A 17433-nucleotide genomic window follows, 5' to 3' on the forward strand; every position below is an offset into this window, starting at 1 on the left:
TATTACAAAATAAATGAAAGAATTAAATAACTGCTGTACAGAACAAGATGTTGGACTTGTAAGTGATATTACTAGCATGCAGTATTGAGTCCTATAGTACTGTAAAATGATGCTTATAAATCACTCATGTTTTCCTGCCTTACTGCCTAAATAGTAAACAGCTTGTGCTAAGTTGCAAGCTGTTACTATTGGCCACATCTACTAGTGCTTAGTCACAATTACATCTTGTGGCCAGAGCCAAGGAAAAGGATGGGGTGAAGGGAGTAGCTACTCTGGGTGCCATCTTGTAAGGACTCTTGAATTAGCTGCCAGTTTACAAGCTGTTGAACTATACTTTTCTTTTAAAACTAGCAAAGGTTATTAGACTGCTACATAATACCTCATTACTATCTCTAAAAAAGCATGTTAGTTTACAAGCTGTCATCAAACAACTGCAACCGCATTCACACATATACAGTGGGGAGGTACCAAAGGAGTGTGTTGTTTGGAGTGACAAACCTGGCAGCTACAGCTCTGCCTGTGGTTAAGTACAAGCCATTTTCAATCTAGCCAAGTGGCTAAGTGGTAACAACAAACACTGTCTTTGTTATGGCAAGTACAACAGAAAGTCGGAAGGAACATTTAAAGTAGATTGCAAAGTAGTATGATTGCAATCGGCTTCAATTATCACAATCTGGCAATTTTTCTCTAAAGTTCCCATTATATGGTTGGGCATTGTTCAGGGCTGAAGTGAGCTAAAGTTAAAATTGCATCACATACTAATTACTAGCCACTGAACTAGCCTGTCTGCATCCTGCTGCTAGTAAGAACCCTTCCTGCAAATAAAAAAATGAAGATAATGAAGATTTGACATCTACACTTTCAACAAGTAATACAGAAGTAAACACTTGCCCATCTTACAGGGAGGGGCCATTAATGTACACATGGCTGGCAGGAAGAAATATGTGACTCATCAATGAGTACTCTCTTGTAGATCAACTAATATTGTAAGTATGTAGCTGTACTGTTAAACACCGAGTAACCTCCTTAATGGGGTATAAGGTTGGCTTAAATTCCAAACAGAAAATCCACCAAGGATGAAGGGGAAAAAAGGACTGTCAATGTCTCATGAACCAAGATTTAGAAAACTGAATACTAAAATACAAATATACAAAAGGAAGCCTAACTCTTGGTTGTGTGATTGGGGCAATGGTGTTTGGAAAAGGAATGCACCCTAGCCATAATGCAATTGCCTCCAGTGGAGACATTTCTGAAATACCAGCTGGAGGCAGCCACAGTGGCCTGTACTGTAGTATTTTCCAACACACACTTAACCACCTGATAGCAAAAGACACCATATTTGGCTACCCGTATGTAAAGAATTTGTTTGTATCTGTGGACCCCCTCACTCCCTGAAGCAAATGAGCTTAACAAGTTTCCTGTCATCCTAAACTCATATGCCTATCTGTGGTATAAAGTGCTCTCTCTGTCTTAATTTCTTCCCCAGCAAAATAAAAAAATAAAAAGGAAGGCGAATGGAATGGTTCACAGACACTTTCGAAACATCCTTCAAGGAAAACTGGGCTGTTCCTACATGGCACCTAATCCTTTTAAGACACCTCATAAGTTTACTGACGTGAAGACATACAGTTCCAAGGTTATGCAAGTATAAGTGATAGCCACTAGAAAAAGGCATTTTCCAAGAAACAGTTGTCAATCCCACTGAGCCAGGGGACTTGGACATGAATGGACAAACCCTACCAATCATGAAATTGAGGGCCCACATAGGGGAGGCATTTTGCAAAAGAAAATGGAGATGCAGCATTATTTTAAGCAACTGTTTAACCAACCAGTAATGAGCCACAATCTTGCCCCCCCCCCCCCGATGAGAAGAACGAGCAGACAAATGCATTTCTGACAGTAGAAAGCTGAGGCCCAAAAGACAGAGGTGCTGGAGATCACTCAGAATCATCTGTGGGCTGACCAACTAGGATGCTAAAAAGTACCTTTCAGCACATACACAGAACTGTTCACACTAGAAGACATAAGCCTGTCAAGTAGAAAGCTTAATGGTAGCCTCTGAAACTTCATTCAAAAGTGCCAGTGGGATCCGGGGATCTATAGCAGAAGTCAAGCACTGAGGCAGAATCACTTGTTGCCTTAAACAGACTGGACCTCAATGGCCAGGACAAGAACAATGTTTTGTACCCACCAGAGACCTGAAGTCTGAAACCATTCTCTTCCCTGCCTGTAGGAGGGGATTGATGACAATTGGTTTTGGTCTTTCTTTACTCAACTGTGACATAAACCATGAGATTACACACAAAAAGTGGCAGGACAAACAGGACTCTCCAGTGAGAAACACTGTTACAATATTTTCATTTGCACTTTGCAAAACTATGGTAGACAGATCAATCACTATAATTATAATACCTCACCTCTGGAATACTTAAATCACACAAAATGTCTGAATCCATAGAGTAGCAGCCCTTCCACCCTTTCATTCACTTCCACTGAGATATGAAATACTGAGTAAGTGATGCCCTTGTCGATTGCCCATGGTCAGACAGGTATCACCTCTCTGAATACAGCAGTATACCAACATGTCCCCTTACATTTAAAAAAAAAACAGGACAGGTTGATTGACTGAAAACTGTGAAGGGGTCCTGAAAGTAGTTTCTTCTCCAAAACCCTCTTGTCTTTAGAAGACTATGTGAAGCTCAAAATGGCTAATATGGTCCTCCCTCTTTGGGAGGTCACAGTCCTTGAAATGTGTAGGGTCCATGGGGAGCTGATATCCCCACCAATGAAGCATTCAACATTAGAACCTATAATAGATTTAGGAACACAAATGTCAAGCTCACCAAAATACTGATGGAAACAAGCCACCAATCCAAATATAGTGACAGTAGTCTGACATGATTAGAGATCCTTAAGTATGTGGTGGCACTGTGACATAGTCCACTGCAACACTCAGATCTTCCTGCAAATAGTATAATGAATAATATGGTTGACATCAAGCCCAGAATGCACAGTGGGTTTGTGCATGGACCCTATACTGCATTGTCACTCAGGATGCAAAGCCGTGACTCCTTGCAATATCTCCCAGGGCAGGAGAAATGTGCTGATGAAACAAACATGTGTAGCTCTGTCTGTAAAGGCAATCCTCTGACAGCTTGTAAGAGAGTCCTTCTACAAGCTGACAGGCATCCCACTCAACTACAACCACAGGAGTGATAACTGAAGACAGGCCACCAAGGGGTACCCTGTCATACTGCCAGGTGTTAAGGTAGGATAACACATGAAAACCCTCTTATTGCAAGACTCTGGCTACAAAGGCCAACACCTTAAGTATTAGGCATGCTAAAAGAAAACATCAGTGGTAATACTTTGCAGTAAAAGTAATGTCCACTCAGAAAGAACTGTATTCCACCCCAGACACAAATGTGCTAAAAGTGATCCATTACATCAGTAGCATTATCCAGACACACTGATGCAGCAGAGGCATAAGACCTTGAAGGGCTGCCATCTGGAACTAAATGTTAGCTGGTGCACTGGTCGAGGTTGTCAAGCTGCAGAATGGGACATAATTCACCCACACTCTTTATAACTTAGAAAATGTATGGGTAAAAGCTCCTACCCTCGTCTGAAGGTGGAATAGCCTCTGTGGAAGAGTCTACACTTGCTCCAAGACCTTTGCTGACAGCACTTGGTTCTTCACCAGCTTTTGCTTTTTCTTGGGCAGCAGCCTATGAGGTCTAGGACATTGTCTGTAATGACCATGGCTAGAAATCACTGATCCTCTGTAATGGCTATCTATAATAGTATGACCTCAGACAAACAATTTAAAAACAAAACAGTGTTAAGAACCTTCTGTGTGTAGAAGATTTTCAATTTATATATATCTAGTTAATCACTGCATATTAATAAGATCAGATAATGGTAGTAGAATTGGCAAACAAACTCGTCCTAAGTCAAAAAGTAATAAAAAATATAATTTGAACTATAATACTGTAAACAGTACATACATATTAGTAATTTAGTAATTGAATACTTAGTAATTGTGTATAAGGACTCTGTCTAGGGACTGACAACAGAGACTGACAGATGGCATACAATAGCAGCAGAAGGGACAACAGTTTTAAAAGCTGTTAGAACTTCACTCACACTTACAAACAGAATATGTTGCAGAACAAAATGTCTAACAAGGTTTAAAGCTGATAGCTTCACAGAGGGGCACTTTGTTTCTGGACTGTTTGACACGGCTCAGTGCTTTATTGGCTTTGAAAGCAAGTGAATACTTCAAGCTGCTACAGACTTGTTTTTGTAGAAGATAAAGCTCCATGCACTACAAATTATAACCAAGCCTCTGATCATAACCTTCTATTATGTGTTCTCAAAGGATGCCAAGATTCACCTCCTGACCTTCACCCTTGAGATGAATTTCTTGGCATCCAAGTCTCGAACACATAACCTGGTTAAGATAAGAGACCTAAGTATAAAATCTATGTTTTGAAAGCCAGCAATAAAGCGTTCTCATCTGAATCCAAAGAGGTCTTAAAATATTTATATTTACACTTCTCAGGTACTGACTCCTTTATGCATGATGTAAGATTCCTTGTAATTTGAGACATGAGAGTAGATTTAGCAACTATAACCTTCTTAACTATTTTTAAAGACTCTTCTAACTTATGTAAGCTTCAGTGTAAATAAAAGCATCAATATAACATTTTGTTGCCTTATTAAAATGTTTACAGTGCATACATTCTTCAGGAATGCGTAAGGAACCCTAATAAAACACATAAACACTGAAATTCATTAGGAACTATTGGCATATAATAAGGGCACATATTTATTAAGATGAGAAGTCATCACACATTGTTCCATAGAAGAAACAAGGCAACTAAGAAATAAATAACATAAAATACACAGAATCAGGCAACAAACAGCTAGCAAATTAACTGAGAATGGGGAAAAAGAAGCCAAGTGGCTAACAGTTTGGTAGTGAAAAGAAGAAATTATGAAGCCACCTGCCAACAACCATTTTAAGGGGCACTTGTGCAGGCCTACATCACAAGAACTAATGCACACTACTGACACTAGTTCATACAGGGGGACAGAAAGACTGTCTGGAAGCATGGTTGCATTGCTACACTGAAACCTGCATGCTGTTAATTACTTTTACAGTGATCCTCACCAGACCAAGATTGTTGCATACACAATAATTAGTTTTGCCCAGAAACTAAATTAAAAATTATTGTCATTGTGAATTAATATGTCGATCATGGCAGTGAGAAGAGTCAAAGAACACGTTATACACAGAATGATGGAACAACCAGCTGGTGGACATAAGGCACTGGTCATGTTCATATTTCAAAATGTTGATGCTACTTCAAAATGCAAAAAGATAAAGCTCTAAATGCAACTTACACATTTCAGAATGAAACCTAATAGCTGCAGTAAATATACGCTTTAATCATATTTACTTAGGTACATCAGGAATTCATGCATATGTTAAAAAATCCAAATAAGTGTTTGTAATTCTCACTCTGAGATTACTCCAACTCAGAATAAAGAGAGATCATGGTCACCCCCCGCCAACTTTTCCCTTACAGTACTCCTAAAAACCTTGCTTTAAGCCTTTAAACATCTACACAATAAGCAGTGAGTAAACAGCTGCCATACGCAAAGAACAAGTTAACTCATTACCTCCAGTAAAACTCTTTTGAGTGTGTACCTTTAACTCCTAGTGGGTGTGGCCTGAGCCTTTAAAAATTAATTTATCACCTTACAATTCTAACAAATATTCATTGACAGAGGTCAGATATTAATACATGTTTGCCATCATGCATGCTTCAAGATAAAATATTGATACCTTGTATGTAGCATGATTTTGGAATTATTAATGCAATATGAACAAGTAATATTTGACGCCTAGAGGAGCAGTAGGAGGTAACTGCATATACACCTGGAGGCGTCGCTCGGATGTAAGGGCTTATGCAACTCATAAATACGTGAATAAATTTCAAGCAAGTCAAGGCAAACCAGGTAGTGCTATAGATACAGAATTACAGTTTGCTTTTTTTCCCTTTGGAGTTATATACCTGACATTTTATTTCTGACAGTGGTACAAAGTAGTTGGTAAATAGAAAAAAATAATGGTGAATATGAATAATAACAAATTTCCCTACATGCTATGAGACTGCACTTCACAAATTATGTTACATGTATGTTTGTTAAAATGTAAGCAACTGCATGTAGAATCTTATACAAGCTCAGTCATATTTCTGTAAAGTTCCAAGAGCTGACAGACTACAGAGATCATTGTAGTGCAGTCGGTTTTATGTGCGTGTATGCATGTATTGCATGAATGTGTCTGTCTATATAAAGATCATACATATAACAGGAACACAAAGTTTTCAATAAAAAAGCATTCATTCATACTGCATCTATATCCCTGAGAAGTGAAAATATAAAAATATTAATAACACTGGTAATAGCACTAAAAGGAACATTATATTATAGTCATGATGTAAAACTGCAATACAAACTATGGTAAAATCCCCACTGGAGTCCACAAATATCTTGCTAGTTCTAGTTCATTAGTGATCCCTGAGAAAACTAATTTACCCAGAAAATACTGAAGCAGTTGAAATGCAACATAAAGATAAATCCAAATGCTTGGTCATTGGTAAGTAAGTCATATCAGACTGGTAGTGCAGTGCCAGACATATAGTAAAAAACAGTCTTGGACATTAACCAGATTAGGCATCGTGACTGCCATGTTGTCAAACGGCACTTTTTATTACTGACAGCAAAATGCAGAGTAATGTAGGGATGCAGTTTGTCCTAAGAGAGTGACAGAGCCAACCTGTGAAAAATATGGAATCAAAATGAATTTTACTAATGATGCTTAACATATGATCTACAGCAAGTTTCTTAATGTTCCAGTGCTTAATCAAGCTGTGGTACATCACTGGGATACAGAAGTTTCCCTGTACATTCAGTAAAGAAAGGCAGTCTAGGCTCTATGTATACAAATGTGCAAAATTTGTTGGCTTACAATAAACACATGATCCACCTGTTCTGCATGGATAATTCGTGCAGCAGACTGTAATTAATCTGCAGCATTCCTTCTCGTTTCTGTATATCATATGTTAGGAATAAACTATATGAAAGTGGCAGGGAACAAAAAAATGCTCAATGTTCTGTTTAAATTTACTGTACATTATGACACAAGCACACACACAAATATATTTTATATAAATGTGTGTTTATTACATTAATTTATGCATGTAGCATGTGTTTTGTGTGTTTGTGTGTGTGTGCAAGGTATATATACTTATGTCAAAATAACGAATTACCATAATGTCGAGTTGCAAAACAATGAAAGTTTATATTCATGAACATCTGGATCATTGCAAGCTTTTGCCATGAAAGGAGTCAGTTGGCCAATGTGGTGAACTTTGCCGTTTTCTCCACTGTAGTGCGATCTCAGAGTTGGTATATTTAGTTTTTGGGGGGGAAAGCCACCCCACTTGGGTGAGTTTTATTTGCTTTGGTTTGTTTTTTTTTAAGTTTTGTTAGCCAACTGTTTACTTACCAGGGGAAAATTTACGATAATCCGGACGTTCGAGAATATAAACTTTCATCATTTCAGTCTCACCGTTTTGCAACTCGACTTTATGGTAATTCGTTATTTTGACATAGATGTGTGTGTATTTATATGATATATATATATATATATATATATATATATATATACACACACACATTTTTTTTTATATACTGCTGGTGACAATACATTCACCTGGAAGGACCAGTCATAAAACCCCTGCCACTATCATTAACATTTTGATACAGTACATCTTGTCCTTGGTGAATGTCAAGACAGGACACCATTTAAGACCAAAGTATATTAAGTACATAAATACAAATGGCTAAAATGAATTACATGCACATGGATGTGCAATGAAAAAAAGATTTCATAAAAGATATGTATAAAAATAAAAATATAATAAATGCTTGGTTTCTGATTTACTTAACCTAATTTGTTTAAATTGTCAAGAAATGTTAAAAAAATGAGTGTTACAACAAGGAGGAAAATGAGGTTCAAGTCAAATTTCTGTTCTAACATTCAACCTTTGGCTTACAAAAATAATAACAATTATAATAATAATTATTACATATTAAGGCACTTCCATTCAAGTCAGTTCATCTTGGGTCATTGGCTTCGCAGGCCAGTCATTATATGCAGGAAAGTACTCTGGCCATCAGCAAGTATTGCCTAAGCGCAACATATGATATAGTGCATTCTTCAGCACAGCCGTTGTGCCTCTGTAAAAATTAGCTGAATACAGTGTAAACCTCAGCTGGACTGTTTTCCTCATCATTTTTATAAAAGTGAGGAAGAAGCAAATGCTCATTTCAGTTAAAAACAAAATTCACATCCCATCGATTTTTTTTTAAATATCTTGTTCTTCACAAGTTCAAGTTAATCTTCCAATTCAAAATTTGTTTCATCAAAGAGTTCAGGACGTAATGATCTTGAATGTCTGGAAAACCTTATGTGCAGAAAATCACCAAGCTCATCAATGGCACTTAAGACCTACAAGGCAATGAAAAATGTATCAACCATTTGAGGTAATTTGTGGAGTGCTGCACATACCAACATATACTTTTCAGAAACAGAAATACTGACTGCTTCAAATAGCAAATCATGATCTATGTACCAAGATGAGCAATTGCAAATGTAAAACTTGATTTTACGTACACAGTTAAAAAAAGAAAATATGTACTCACCATAACATTCCATGTTTGTAGTCTATCTCACCCTTCATTCTTACATATGGGTTCGGCTCCAACTCGGCCTATTACAAAGCTCAAAGTCTCTTAGTTGGCTTGTGGCTAGGTAGGTATCCCATAGTGCACCAGTACAATCCCCAGATCTTGTTTGCTGCTAAACTATAGAAAGACAGAACTAAGGTTATCTAGAAAGAACAACAATAATGAAAAGTCTCCACCCTACCAAGGTAAGATTTTTCTGTCTCCAGATCCTTCTAGGACGGGGGTAGGTGGGTGGGTTCGTAAGAATGAAGGGCGAGATGGACTACAAACATGGAACGTTATGGTGAGTACATAACTTCTTTATGTTCTGTAGTCCTATCTCACCTTCATTCTTACATATGGCACAGTGTCCCTAGCACCTTATTCTTGGGTGGCTCATGGGAAAATACTCCTGAGTACCGTGGAACCAAAGAAGGCTCTACCCCTTGAGGTCAGGTCCAATTTGTAATGAGTAATAAAGGTATGAGGGGTAGCCCAAGTAGCTGCTGCACAGATACTGTCAATTGGAACTCGGGCTTGGAAGGCAGCAGATGTAGACTGGGATCGTGTAGAATGAGCCTTAATCCTGAATGGTAGAGTTTTTCCACTGGAGGAGTAAATGAAGGAAATACAGCTCGAAATCAAATTAGATAGGGTCACTTTAGAGACTGGCAGACCTATTCTAGATTCAGAAAAGGATACGAACAATTGGTCTGACTTTCTGAGTTCCTCAGTCCTGTGAAGATCCAGTTGATGGAATTTGTATTCTGCATTGTTAGAATGATTACGGAAAAACACATGTAGTTCTACGGTTTGGTTCATATTAGTGTGAGAGCAAACCTTAGGGATAAAGGAAGGATTTGTTCAGAGGAAAACTCTGTCTTTGTGTTAAATCAAATAAGGAGCCTTAAAAGACAGTGCTTGTACCTCTGATACCAGTCTAGCTGATGTGATAGCTACTAGAAACGAATGTGCGGGTTCAAAGGGCAATGAAGTTAGTTTAGACAGAACAAAGTTTAGATCCCAGGAGGATACCGGTTCTTGAAAGGGAGGTCTCAGCAAAGTACCACCTTTAAGGAAGGTTTTACACAATCTGTAGGACACCAGGTTAGATTCATGTCGTCCCAAATAAAAATTAGATATTGCTGCCAATTGGACCTTAATTATGGCAGCAGCAGATCCCTGATGGAAAAGTTCAGACAAAAATTCTAAAACCATAGGGATGGATGCAGTGTAAGGATCTACATTCCTTTCTTTAGCCCAGATAGAAAACCTTCTCCATTTGCTAATGTACAACTTCCTAGTGGAAGGTTTATGCGAAGACGTAAGGATGTGGATCACAGCAGGTGAAAAATCATGAAGCCTGACTAGGGATGGAATTGGAGCAGCCACACTGTCAAATTGAGGGTGTGGAGGCAGGGGTGAAGGGAACATGACATGTGTGTCAAGAGGTCTGGCACTGGGTCCAGAGCCCATGGATTGTCTAGTAGATGAGGCCCGAGAAAGGAGAACCAAATCTGATGAGGCCACTAAGAAGTGATGAGAATCATTTTGCTTCCCAATAACTTTGCCTTCTGAATCACTTTGGATATGAGAGGAAAGGGAGGGAAACCATAAAGGAGTCCCAGGGGTCAATCGTGAACAAGTGCGTCTCTCTGTGACTCACCCGTAGGAGGGAACGAGTGAGAAGTAGCTGCTGCATTTAGAGTTGATCAGACTGGTGAAGAGATCGCAGCAAGGCTGTCCCCATTTGCGGAAGATCTGTTCTATTTCCTGATTCAGAGACCACTCATGAGGCATCAAGATTGCCCTGCTGAGCTTGTCGGCTATCACACTGGTTGTCCCCAGGACATGCGTTGCCACTAGAAAGCATTGGGAAGAAATAGTCCACTTCCATACACGAAGGGCCTCTCAACAAAGGGGCAAAGATCTGGTTCCTCCTTGCTTGTTGAGATACCATACACTGACATGTTGTCTGATTGGACTGCTATTGTCCCTAGAGGAAGAAAGTCATGAAGTGCTTGCAACGCTAGAAGCACTGCTCTCATCTCTAGGACATTGATATGCAGGTGAGCCTCGTGATCTTGCCATGTGCCTTGGACAGTCCTGCCTAGATAATGCTCCCCCCCACCCTATCTGTGAGGCATCCGTGGTCACAGTAGCAACGGGTTGGTGAGGAAGGAATGGAGTGCCTGTTATCAGCTGGCCGGGTTGAATCCACCAACGAAGGTCCTGTTTGCAACTCTGTTATGATGATATGGTGAGATAGAGGCAGTTGTTGAAAAGACCACTGGGAAGATAGAAGCCAATGGAGAATTTGGATATGTAATCTGGCTAGAGGGACTAATGTTATGGTGGAAGCCATGGTCCCTAAGAGTTTCAGAACCGTCTTTGCCTTGACTTTCTGTAGAGGAAGCAGACTGAGAATTTTTTGTCTGAGGTTTTGAATTCTTTCTGCAGGTAGACGAGCTAACATGGCGACTGTGTCTACTTCTGCGCCTATAAAAGTCACAAATTGAGAGGGCGATAAGGCTGACTTTTCCCAATTTATTGTAATCCCCAGCTGGGAACAAAGCTGGATGGTGGAATCTCTGGTTTGTAGGAGTAGATGCCTGGTGGTGGCAGTCAGGAGCCAGTTGTCCAGGTACGGAAACACTTGGAATCCTAGACGTCTCAGGTGAGTTGTCACTACTGCCATACATTTGGTGAACACCCTGGGGGCTGTGGTGAGACCAAAGGGCAGAGCATGAAATTGGCATTGACTGGCTCCCAGCCAGAAGCGTAAGTGACTCCTCAATGTTCTGTCCATTTTTATATGATAGTACGCATCGTGGAAGTCTACGGAGCACATCCAATAGTCTTTCCCTAACAGAGGGAGTATAGACTGCAGTGTCACCATCTGGAATTTGGCCTTCTTTACAGATTAATTTAGTTTGCTGAGGTGCAAGATAGGCCTCCAGTCCCCTGTATGTTTTGGCACTAAAAAGAGTCTGGAGTAAGTTCCAAATACCATCTGGTCTGTGGGGACAGTTTGGATGACTCTCTTTGTAAGCAACTTTTGCACTTCTACAGTAGCTTGATCCCTGTGATTGGGTGGAACATCCAGAATCTTCTTGGGATTGCAGGGTGGAAGAGAAAAGTGTATGGAGTAACCTCTGGTGATTATTCTTTGTACCCATTAATCTTGGGTGATGTTTAGCCAGGCTTCTGGATACAAAGATAGGTGACCCCCGACTGGCTCTAGAGAAGCGTAATTGGGCCCCACATCAGGAGTGCTGATAGGGACGGCCTCAAAACGAATTGCGGCATCCCTGGTTTTGCGGACCCCCCCCCCCTTGCCTCTGGGGCGACATCTACCATTAGCTCTTCCTCCTCTGCCTCTGAAGGAGGAGTCACCCTGTGCATCCGGGAAAAATCTCTGGGACTTCTTGAACCACATCATACCACCTCTCTGACCCTTGGGATATGGTCTAGAGGGGTCAGTAAAATGTACTCCCAAGGCAGAGAGAGTTTTCCCTTCTTGTTCGCACCTGGTGAGTGTATCTTTTACCTTAGGTCCAAACAATGAAGAACCAAGCATCAAAGGGGGCGTTGGTAAAGGTAGACTAGAAAGGCTCCACAAAATTACATAAGTGCATCCAGGAGTGTCTCCCAAGGGAAACTCCTGAACCTGCTGCCCTGCTCACTTCATCAGCTGCATATGTGATCAGCCTCATGGAGGAGTTCACGATGGAATTTAAGGTGGACAACTGAGTAGACACCTTCTCAGGGACTCTTTCAGTAGATGTACCTTGAATAGTATCTCCTAACTCCTTGAGGAGATCTCTTTGAAGCCTAGTAAAATGTGTGAGATAGTTCAGCGATCTGGGAGTAAAAGGTGCTGAAGAAAAGATAAGCTTCCCGTATCTATCCATTGTTCGAGACTCTTTATTCGGCAAATGGACAGATGAGGAAGTCTCCGCTAGCTCCTTCTTATTGGCTGCCGCCACCACCATGGCATCTACAGGCACACCCTTGGACAAAAAAATCTATCTTTTGGGGCAGACAGAAATTTATTGGGTCTTCTGGGAACTGGCTCCATGGCATCAGGAGTCTCCCACACCTTCCGACTAACCAGGTCTAAGAATTCACTGAAAGGTGGAGACACCCAAGAGGCTGAAGGTGGAGAACTGAAAGCCTTCAGGTACACTGACTCCTCATCAGAAGGGATGACAGTGGGCGAGCCACCTCTCTACTTAAGGATCTCTAGGATGTCTGCAAGGGAGACATCATCAGAGGATGACTTGGGGGACCCTTCTGACTCCTCGAGGTCAGTGTCTGAAGTGATGGACTCATCCGGGGAGTTCACATGCTTCCTCTTGCATGTCCTCTTCTGAGGGGGCTCCTCAGAAGGGTACTCTAGGGAGGTCTCTGAAGACTGGGGGCCACCCAATGGGGGCTCCTGAGGCTGCCGGTCTCTGCTGTCAAGAGAGAGAGTAGGTGCTGAGACAGAGGTCGGTGCTTGAGGGGGAAGAGTGTCTGTATCTTTGGTGGAGCTGATGAGCGAGACAGCACACACTCCTCATCATCTCGAAAGCAGATCTCTCTGGCTCAGAAGACAGCTCCGGTTTCGAGTAAACTGAGGTAGTCAGCAGCTCCAAAGTGACCAGTTCAGAGATGGACATAGGGTCCGAGCTCACACTAGCGGATGCACCGAGAGGGAGACTCAGAACCGAAGAGGTTCGGGTCCAAGTGTCCCTGTCGGGGCTGACTGGTGAGCTTCGGCTCCTAGACACCACGGACAGCGCCAAAGGTGTCAGAGTGGAACTCTGCTCCGAGACAGCCATGAGTGGAGCTGAAACCAAGGGTTCCACAAGTGGCACTGAAAACTCTGGCTCCGAAGGCCCAACTCAGCTTGGAGGAACCACAACACGGAGGATGGACTCAGGTGGCTCTGGAGCCAACTAGGTCTGAGCCAACAACAATTTGGGCAAAGCAGATGACTTCAGGAGTCTAAGCACTACTCTCTCCACATCTTCCTCTGACAAGCTCTTGGAGGATCTGGATGACAGGGTAGGCGATCTGGATCTCTGTGAAATTGGAGATCTTAAGGTTGGGGAGACCAGCAAAGGATCCCTGGACTGGCTCCGATGCAATTTTTCAGTAGTCTGCTCCGAAAGGCTTGGGGCCGACAGTGCAGTGCCAACATCGACAACCTCGGTCAGCTCTGAGGACAGTGGAGCCGAGGAGGTAGAAGTCTTACCAAGTTTTGATCGTTTCTGAGGAGGTTCCGATACACTAGTTGGTGCTGGAGAATGCCTCTTGGCCAGCTTGACTTTCTCTTTTTTGGGTGATTGTGACTTAGATGAAGAAGAACTCGCTAAGTCTTCCTCGAAGGAAGGCTTGGGGAGACCTTTCAAAATTAACTTGTTCTTCCGCTCCTGGAGAACTATGGAGCTAAAGGAATGGCAGAATAAACAAGTTTCCTGCAAATGAATGGCTCCGAGACAATATACACAATATCTATGGCTATCCGTAATTGACATCTTCTAGCACTTTATGCATTTTTTGAAACCCAAAGGTTTGTGGTCTTTATACTCTTTAGACATGATGAACAGTTATATAATAAAACAGATAAACAACAAGCACAACAAGGACTAGGTCCTCTAAATTAAATGGGCCTAGCCCTAACAAGCACACACACACACACATAGAACGAGAGAGTAATGAGAAAGTACAGTTTTGTACCTACCATAAATGTAGATGTTCGAGTGTTCACCCTGCTGCAGTCATCACACTTGGGTTATCCTGCAATCAGGCGGTCCCGCAGTCGGCCTGAGTTCCAAAGTCTTGGTCCGGCGTCGGTTGCTGTCGCTTCCTCCCTGGCGTCAGAGCGCCAGGGGTATATAAGAGGCACCCAACGCCATTTTCTTCAGTTTTTCTTGCCCCAGATGTCAGGTGCCCCCAATAGGTAGGCAATACATATTGTTAAATATAAATATACAAGCAAAAATGAAACAATACTTTCAGTCACAAGCAAATACACCACAGAGGTTGTATAGGATAGAAAGGTCTGGATAAGTCCAGTTAGTTCAGAGGGGATGGAGGGAGGGTAACCTGAACTGCAGCAGGGTGAACACTCGAACATCTACATTTATGGTAGGTACAAAACTGTACTATGTTCATCGTGTTACCCTGCTTCAGTCATCACACTTGGGTTGAATCCCAAAGCTAAGGATGGATGGTGGAGTTAAACAGGGTTAGAAGAAGCTAGTAGGCCCTGCAAAACTGCAGTGGCAAAGCCAGCTCTAGTCTTAGAATATAGAGGTAAGTGATAGTGTTTGGTGAAGGTGTGCACTGAACTCCAAGTTGCAGCTTCCAGAATATCCTTGGTTGGTACTCCCCTGAGAAAGGCTGCTTATGTAGCTGTGGCCCTGGTCTAGTGGGGCCTAATGCTAGTAGGTACCGGCTTCCCATGATGTGTGTATCAGAAATGTATGTAATGACCTATCCATTTTGATGTGGTCTGTCTTGAGATAGCTTTTCCCTGTGTTCCTGCAACATAGGCTACAAAGAGCTGGTCAGAGTTTCTGAAAGCCTTGGTTTTATTCAAGTAGTAACGTAATTGTCTGTGAATGTCCAAAGCGTGCAGGAGTCTTTCTCCTTTGTTCTGGGGATTTGGGAAAAAGGTGGGCAAATGAATGGTTTGGTTTAGGGCCACACTGGATACCACTTTTGGCATAAAGGAAGGGTTAGTTCGCAGAGAGACTCTGTCTTGATGAAAAATGAGGAAAGGCTCCACTGCCATTAGTGCCTGTAGCTCTGAGACTCTTTAGCTGAAGTTACTGCTAGCAGCAGGGCAGTTTTCCATGAAAGAAACTTTACATCAGCTGAGGCGTGGATCTTAATAGATGAAAAGGAAAGTCCTTTGTGCAACATCTCAGTCAGATATTGCAGAATCTGAGGAATGTTTGGATCAAGGGGATTTTTGGCCTTTAGCCTGGTTCCAGGCACAAAATCTTTTCCATATGTTTGAATAGGTTTTCTTGGTGCTGGGCCTCCTGGCCTCCAGAATGACATCCATAACAGCTTTGGATAGTGGTGTTGGTTGAGTGTTTAGGTAATTTGCCATGCAGCCAGGTTTAAAGTCGTGAGCCGGCTGTGTAGAATTTGATTGTCTCGCTGGGTGAGCAGGTGAGGAATGTGTGGTAAAATCCATGGTGGGCCGTGGGACATGTTCTTTAGAATTGGATACCAGTGCTGGCGTGGCCAGTCTGTTGCAATGAGTATCATTTGTGGTCTCTCTAATCTGACTTTCAGCAGCACCTTTGGTAGAAGAGGCAGTGGAGGAAAGGCATACACTGTTAATGTTTTCCAACTGAATGAGAGGGCGTCCACTTTCCAAGCTTGTGGATGGAATGTCCTTGTACAAAATTTTTGAAGTTGGTAGTTTTGGGGGTTGGCAAACAGATCCATGTCTGGGCGTCCCCATTTTTGAGTTATCATTGCAAATACTTGTGAATCCAGTTTCCACTCGTGGGGATCCATGATGTTTCTGCTTAGGTCATCTGCCAATGTGTTTTTCTTTCCTGGCAGTAATTGTGCTTGTAGTTGAACTTGGTAAGACAGTGCTGTGTTCCACAAGGTCATTGCTTGCCTGCATAGAGGGTAGTAATGTGTGCCCCCTTGCTTGTTGATGTTCCACATTACTGTGGTATTGTCCGTCTTTATCAGTAGTTGTCCTGGGTGTAAGAGGTCCTTGAAAGTTGTTAGGGCATTCTGTACTGCTAGCATTTCCTTTTGATTGATATGCAGATGCCTTTGATCTGTAGTCCATTTTCCCTGAATGCACTGTCCTGTCGTGTGCTCCCCAGGCATAGTCCGATGCATCTGTTGTCATAGTTTGCCTGGCTGTGGGTAATGTGAAAGGCTGACCCTTGTTGAGGTGACATGCCTGTGCCCACCATAGAAACTCCTGCTGAAGGCAGGGAATGAGTGGTATCATTGTTTCCAAACTGTGGCTGTGCTGAGTCCATACGCTTTTCAGGTACCATTGTAATTTCCTCATATGCAATTTTGCAAATGGTATTAGTAGAATACAAGATGCCATGAATCCCAAGGCCTGCAGAATTTTTCTTGCAGGGAGTTGGGTCTTTGTTGCCATTATTTTGAGGTATTGAGTCAGCTGTTGTTGCTTATCTGGCGTGAAATAAGCCATATGGGCCGTTGTATTCAAGCTGGCACCCAGGAATATTATGTTTTGTGAGGGCACTAGTAGGAGTTGGGTCTTTGTTGCCATTATTTTGAAGTATTGAGTCAGCTGTTGTTGCTTGTCTGGCGTGAAATAAGCCATCTGGGCCATTGTATTCAAGCTGGCACCCAGGAATATTATGTTTTGTGAGGGCACTCGTTTTGATTTCTTTTCGTTTACTGTGTACCCTAGGCAACTTAGAAGGTGTTTTGCAAATGCCAGATGTTTTAAAATAATGGCATTGCTTTCTGCTTGAATAAGGCAGTCGTCCAGGTATGGGTATATTTGAATTCCTCTTTGTCTGCAGTATGCATTTACTGGTGCCAGGCATTTTGTGAAGACCCTGGGCACAGTAGATAAGCCAAAGGGCAGTGCAGAGAATTGATAATGGGTTGAAC

The 17433-nt window shown here is 41.9% G+C and overlaps 1 protein-coding gene across 1 annotated transcript in view; it reads right to left on the bottom strand.

Annotated features, from left to right (window-relative positions):
• Positions 1-6734: 6734 nt before the first annotated feature.
• The window catches only part of SPTLC3 (serine palmitoyltransferase long chain base subunit 3), a 1995977-nt gene continuing 1985278 nt past the window's right edge, over positions 6735-17433 (bottom strand). Inside the window, exon 12 of the mRNA XM_044056235.1 lies at positions 6735-8587. Within this exon, the coding sequence (XP_043912170.1) occupies positions 8474-8587 (114 nt within the window). The 3' untranslated portion in view covers positions 6735-8473. The remainder of the gene's footprint in view (positions 8588-17433) is intronic.

This window comes from Protopterus annectens, chromosome 1.part2 (genome assembly GCF_019279795.1).
Source record: "Protopterus annectens isolate FY-2018-M chromosome 1.part2, PAN1.0, whole genome shotgun sequence".
Classification (NCBI taxonomy): domain Eukaryota; kingdom Metazoa; phylum Chordata; order Ceratodontiformes; family Protopteridae; genus Protopterus; species Protopterus annectens.